The sequence below is a fragment of the Colletotrichum truncatum genome (assembly GCF_014235925.2).
Source record: "Colletotrichum truncatum strain CMES1059 chromosome Unknown Contig_0004, whole genome shotgun sequence".
NCBI lineage: Eukaryota > Fungi > Ascomycota > Sordariomycetes > Glomerellales > Glomerellaceae > Colletotrichum > Colletotrichum truncatum.
The window spans coordinates 4389127-4396083 of record NW_027222401.1 but is presented as its reverse complement, the minus strand read 5'-3'; the positions used below and the strand labels follow the sequence as shown (position 1 = coordinate 4396083).

Sequence of the window (6957 nt, the reverse complement as noted above, 5' to 3'; positions counted from 1 at the left end):
AAAAAGAAAAAGGAAAAAAAAAACACAAGGTCATGCCTTGTGATATGATAGTCCAAATTGGCCCGCCATGACAGTCCAGATACACGATGGGCTTGCATTGGGTGTAAATTCCGGCGTCGGGCGTTCGGGGTTATGGTTTTGGGTTGGGAATTTCTCTCTTGTTTCTCTTTACACTGTTTTGTTAGTATTATGCAGCTACAGCTTCTCACCTTGGTCTTTCTGAATATTGTCTGCATTGGGTCTCTTCCCTCTTTCATTTTATTGTCATCTTCCTTGGACATAATCGCTAGAATGTTTCAGGTTTCTCATAGAATATGAAAGAAAAAGAAAAAAAAAGTTGTCTTGTTATCACCAGCCATCACCCTCGTGCTTGTTTGGCATGATGTCTTACTTCCGCCCATAACTCATCGTTTGACACTAGCTGTGTCACCCCTATGGTGGGGGCCAAAACACCAGGCTCCCACTTGACTTTACCTTTGTGAAACATCCCGCATGCCTCACTAGACAAATCATGTGGCGTCTCAACTACTACTACCTACACCTTTGATACATGAAGTCCGTAACCCTACAGTGAGCTTCTTTTCATTAGGGCCCATAATTAAGTTTAAATACACCCAAGAGATGACTCTTCTAAGATGGATGATCTATAAGTTCTCATACTCCTACACCGCCACCCTTACACACGTGCCGTTGCTCAGATTACTTGTGTAGGTTCCCATGGGCAGCGCATACCCTGCTTCAAAGCACGAGTAAACATGGCGGGAATTTCTTCAGGTGGGAGGAAAATGTCTCATCATAAACCGTCATCGTCGAATCACAAAGCTCGAAGGACAACTGGAGGCGCTCGCAAAATATGTAAATATTTCGCTATAATCAACGTGTCTCACTCAATCAGTGCCAAGGTCCGGAATGGGAAAGAGTTGTAAAGATACTATTGCTCAAAGGGAAGGGGATTTTAAGTAGTGGTAGCTTGAGGCAAGTAGTTTTCGGAATCCTCCTTTCGTCGAGGTGCATTGCTTGTCACTTTTATGTAATATCTGACAGAATTTCATCATTTCTCACAAGCCTTCATACCAAAGGGACGACCATCTACGTGTAGGTGTGTGTGTGTTGTCTCGAAAACCATTTTATTATTGAATCTTTTGAATCACATGGACTATATTGACCGCGTTATCTATCACTACAATGTTACACGTAATAGCACCATCATTGAGTGGGATTGTGCAAACATATGCAGCTGAGGTAAACACTGTCTTACCCCCCAACGCGTGGGTACCTGCGGCTTTCAAATGATAAAAAGCACATTAGTGTGTCTTGGCAACCTCGTGTCACCCCCAAAAGAGTGCTCTGTGCAGGAAGCTCTGGTGTTAATCTGTACTCAGAAGGGAAAAGGGAGAATTCTTTATACCGCTCTAGTGCGCGCTGGGCGAATAGCATGCTAAGGAAACAAAACACAATGTGTCTCTAACGGGCCGTTATCTGATCTCTGTTGCTGTGAAAAGGCTAAAGTGGCTTACATTTTTTTCATATGCTTGAATTGCCGTTAGCCCGGTCGATCGCCTTCTTTGCTGTTTCAGTAGCCTACTTACTTTGCCCAGTCCCAAACAACTTCACACCCCTTTCTTCTGTAACGGAGAGCAGCATGCATCGAATATTACTAAGAATCTGAATTACAATGAGACCGGCCTAAGTAGTAATTTCTGAATTGTTTGTGAAGCAGTAACTGGCCGAGCATTACAGCGCCGTTCCATCAATGGTAGGGTAGTCAAGCACAGGGTTGCTAACCCGACGGTGAATGCAAATCATTTACCTCTTCTTGAAATCTGGTTCGCTATATATGACCTAAAGCGGATAGTTCTGCTGCACTCTTTCGGATGTGGAGTGGAGATCCAGTTGTGGCTTGAGAGAAAAGTAGGGATGAATTCATATTTTAATTCACACTTGGTGTCGTTAAGCAGATTCATTCTTACAAAGTGCTGGGGTGTGCGTACGTTAGCCGAAAGTGACCAGTCATCTCTTTTCCCCCTCTCCTCACCGGGTTCGCCCTATGGCGACGTTCCTGGACCGACATTCCATATGGCGTCATATGCAATCCTTGGAATCGCCTAAGGAATTGATAAATGACTCGGAGGTGTACTTTTCATCAGCTTGGTCTTAAGCCACAATGGCGGCAACATGATGGCGAGGAAACTCATTGGTGACAAACAGTCCGCGTGGGTGTGCTACCTGGAGATCAATCATAAGTTGAAGGATTGGGTGAATCCTGAATGGGGTGGCCGATGCTACCCACCAGCGTACGCGAGATACCGACCCACCTTGGAAGAAGCCATACCGGTGTTGTACGAGCCACGGGCGGGTAATGGTGGGATACCAGGGCCCAGGACTTTAATGGATGCGGATCCTTGGACCGGATCCGGACCACCCCGCGCCGCGCGGCACATCTTGAATCTTGTGTTCTATGTAGTGTGTGATGAGCAAATCGCGATGGCAAGGTCAGGGGGATGTAGTTGAGCCGCTAATGTCCTTTCCAAAAGTCCGTTGTAACCGACAGCAACCATAACTGACCCGGAGCCGGGGCGGGGGCGGAAATTGGTCTTCCTGTCAAACAAGACTGTATCCATAATTGCGATTCTGCATTTACAGCATGTACACTCCACATGTTTGTTACGGGGTCCGAACTTCCAATTGTAGTACCAGTAGAAAAGTGGACATAGATCAGCTTGAAGTAGTATCCCTGATGTGATGAGTTCGAATCTGTCTGATCCTATAGCGTGCCGAATCGTGGTCGAGCCAACGGTTCTTGGTGAGTGACGTGAGTCAAATGACAACATTGTAAGACAATGTAAGACGGGCAATTCTTCGTCCTGCCGCTTAATCCGCTCACAGCCCTCACGGATGGTGTTTGCCGGCACTTTTCCATCATTTGCTCCGGGGGAGGCTTTGAGTCTAGCCGACGGTATAACCAAAGGTGTTCGCAGATGCAGGCTGCAGATGACTGCAGCGTACGATGTAACAGAAGCGCCACTCAAGCACCTGCCTTCATTCGTTTAACCGATGGAGGCTGGTTCGGTTTGTAATAATGCTTGGAGCACAAACATGCACATAAAGCTGCCCAAAGGCATATAAGACTGGGATGTTAGCTAGGCAGAAGGACAAGGATGTGTAGACCCTTCAGGAGATCGACATTCGTGACACGGTACTCATGGGGCCCTGTCATGAGGTTTGAGTTCGAGGAGTGCTAGACGGCACACGGATAGTCTGCCCGGTGCCGTCGATTGGGACGCACTACGATGTCAAGGGGATAATGATGGGAGATTTTAAGTGGATTGTTCCGTGCGCCACCCGACATAATGGCAACGTCGCTTGTCAGGGTTGAGGAAACTGGAACGGTCCATGTTCTGGCCTCCGTCGCTCCAACAGGGTGTACTCTTCGTCTTTTTACTGGCCATCTCCACGTTAATATAACGTATTTTCACTGCAGCATTGACCTTGAAAAAAGATGCCTTTTGACTGTAACGGTCTGGATTTCATTGGCATCTAAACCCCCTTCGAAATCGTAACCCATGGACTTTTTATACACCATTACCACGGACGCTGGCTGAAAGGGACTCCCCCTCCTCCCTGCCCCCCTATCCGTTCCTTAGCGTCTATATGGCCGTGCTACCACGATTATTTACACCATGGTACTGGCCATCACAGGGCTTTTAGTCATTCAGACTGTAAGCTTTATATTTATATATGTGGGACAACTGCAAGTAGATGACCCGGCTTTCCCATTCTACTCCCCCAACACCATCACAGATGTAACGGAATGTGGAAAGAAGCCGATGACTTCGTAAGAACCCCATATTTTCATAATCAGTTCCATTGGCCGACATCCGTAATCGCTTACATGGCGTCATTCCCCACATAATGGAATATGAACATCTCATGCTGGCATATGACCCTCGTTGCCCGCTGCTTACCCGCCAGCCCGCCAAGTCCATGCAACCGAGAGGCCCTCCACCCCCCTCCCCATGATGAGTGGGGGGTTCATCAGAACTTAACCTGCCACAACCCCTGCCGGCAGACGCCACAAGCGGCCCGCATTATCGAGCGGGTGGTGACCGAAGGGGCGGTGGATTGGCCTTCCAAAGTTCCTCCTGCAGCCAGTATGCAGGCGGCTCACCCCCTTGCAGCAAATCTGCAAAAGGTTGACAGGCGTGGCAGCACCCCCCCCCCCCCCCCCCCGTTGAGAGTCTTAGTCACAATATTCACTTCTGGGCTGTCAAATAGTTTTGAAACATTGTCTAGGATTCTATACAGTGTTGTCTATAAACGTTGCAGACTTAGCAGAGGCCGGCCCGGTAACCTTTTCCAGGCAATTTTTCCCAAAGCGTTAGTCCTGAGTGTACGTATGGAGTGCAGTGTCTCCATCCCAAGAACCGGCTTCTTGGTCATGGCCGGTCGTTGTTTGTTCCAGGTTTTCCCGCTCGACCATAGCAAAGAGTTTCGATAATAGCAAGGACTGTGTCTGAACGATTTTCCTGCCTGAACGGATCCGCCTTTGCTAGTAGTGCTGTTGTGAGAGCCCAGAGATTCGGAAGCTGCAAGGCAAGATTTTTTGTTAGCGACAAGCTTTTAGGGGTCTTCACTGCAACGTGGATTTGGAGGGTCCAGGTTGGGGCCTGCTATGTAACTTACATCGTTCTGCACCCTTTGCCGCCTGATGGCAAGGTCCTCGATGCTCCCTGTGCGCGTTTCTCCCATGTCGTTATGTGGGGATCTGTTGCCGTCTGCTCCCAGCCTTTGTTGGCTGACGAATGCATTGAGCTCTTGAACAAGGAGTTCCTCGCCGCCCTGCGTAATCTGCTCTTGAAACCCTCTCCGCTCCCATTCGCTCCAGCCCTTTGCCGCGCTGTGGAGGGTGTTCAGTAGCCAGGGTAGCCGTCTGTTACGGCTCAGCCTTTGCTCTTGATGGAGTGAGGGCATATCTTCGAAATTTTCTGTGTAATATGCCGCGAGAACCTCGTCCAGGTTTTCAAAGCCCACTGCTGCGGCCTGCTCCATGACATGACGAACACGGTTTTGAACCGAACCTGATGTACCGACGTGCCGTTGGCTATCTGGCCGCGTCATTTCGGCATATTCTGGCGAGAGTCGTGGTTGTGCGTCCTTGTCGGTACTGAGGCTTCCTAGACTCTCTGTCCGACAGAATGGGTCCTCCAGTGTAAATCCTGTCAGCATGTCAGAGGCTGAACATGACGGTCCTGGCGTCAGTGGCTCATGAGAGCCGTATGCGCCGTACAATGTGTTCCATGGCGAGAATGGCGGTGCGTTCGGGAAGGTCGTGGGCGAGTGGAACGAGTTGAGAAGGGTTCCTTCAAATGCATCTCGAGCCTTATATGGTGAGTAATCGATATCAAACTGATCTGGTGGAGCTGCTTCTGGCGTGAGTATAACATAGATTTATCGTGATGCACATGGGCAGCTTACTCATGAAGAAGTCGACGGCCAGGCCGGGGTCATCTTGCAACGCCGGCGTTGGATAAATGGAGGTCCCCGGCATGGACGTTGTTGTGAACTGTAGGGTTGTGTTGCTCGCCTGCGTCCTGATGGACTCCTCTGCGCAGTTTTGGTGGACCTTTACTTTTTCTTGAAGCTTCTGAAGCTTTGCTTTCGAGTTTTGGCCTTGACCGCGGGATATTGTTAGCGGCGGAGGTCCACTACTTCCGAGGACAACGAGGCAGCTTGTAGCACGTACTGAATGCATCCCCAGCAGAATCATCTTGTTCTCTCTTTCTCGTCATGGCGGCCGGGTCGGACGGTGATCGACGGGTGTTGTAGACGTGGGCTATAGAGCTTATTCCTGTGGTCTCGCTGCGTTGGGGACTCGTAGAAGTATCGAATTCGGTAGAAGACATGGTTCGAAAGCACGCATTCACCTTTCTTCTTTGAGACCACAGGCGGATAGTGGCAGGAGAGGGCTCGAAGAAGTTTAATAGGTGTGCTGGATTAGTCGCCCACGTGGGTCCTCCATGTATCTCGAGCAACTGTAGGGCTAGGAGGTCTGGCGCCATCAAGAAGAATTCCTCTTTACCTTCTCACCGGTGATCCATATGAAGTAAAGAACTGTATGCATGCTGGCAGCCAAGTGCAGGTAACTGTTAATTGGGATGTGTATGCAAAGGATTACTCCTTGGCTTGCCATCTGCGGGGCCAAGACATGAAGGATGGGTGTGCAGTGTTGCATGATGGAGGGGGTCGAGGTTTCCAAGACATGTTGGCAAGGTCAGACCGTGTACATAGTGAAGAAGGTTTGTGGCTCTGAAGAAAGGCTAATCATCACGTCAGCAGCTGGATGCTACCTGAGTTGGGAGTTGACGAGAAGCCAGATGTATATCTTATGTTTACCGACCTATCATCAGGGTTTCTAGACTATGGTGTGTGTAGGATGTAGTGATACGCCTCAACGGAACCCTTTTTTTATTTTTGCTTTGCTACGGGAACTACACTACTGGGCAGGGGAAGAGCTGATTTACAAGCACCAGACGCAAATGTTCAGGTCTAGGAACGTCAGCACCATCCGTTGGGTGCACCCCCACTGCCGGCTTACCCCTGCTGCTCCATCACCACCCACCGTCCATTCCTACCGCCTCCTCCGCTCCCTGCACCCGCCAACATACAACCAACCCCACTGACGTCCAAGGTCGATGCAGGAGACCCCGGCAGCCAAGTTCTCATGGAATGCTTCCAGTTACTAATTGGCCCATTCGGTCTCTTTACCGGGACATTAAGGAAGGTGGCTCGGAAAAGGCGCACTTTGACACTGTTGATGCCTTGGTCGGCTGCCTTTAATGGGACCTCAATTTCCTCCACCAATCCAGGACAATGTCTCTTACAGAAGGATTTATTTGGCAACAGAGACATTCACCAGATCAATCAAAATGCAGAGGTACTGTCGCCTCGTTGCCATGA

At 49.5% G+C, this 6957-nt stretch overlaps 1 protein-coding gene across 1 annotated transcript; it reads right to left on the bottom strand.

Annotated features, from left to right (window-relative positions):
* Positions 1 to 4436: 4436 nt before the first annotated feature.
* On the bottom strand, positions 4437 to 5903 carry CTRU02_207958 (uncharacterized protein; the record flags this gene model as incomplete). The annotated part of the gene is made up of 4 exons (XM_036729255.2): positions 4437 to 4586; positions 4684 to 5420; positions 5476 to 5670; positions 5744 to 5903. The coding sequence occupies 4 exons, from the start codon at positions 5901 to 5903 to the stop codon at positions 4437 to 4439; spliced, it is 1242 nt and encodes a 413-aa protein (XP_036579087.2).
* Positions 5904 to 6957: the final 1054 nt, after the last annotated feature.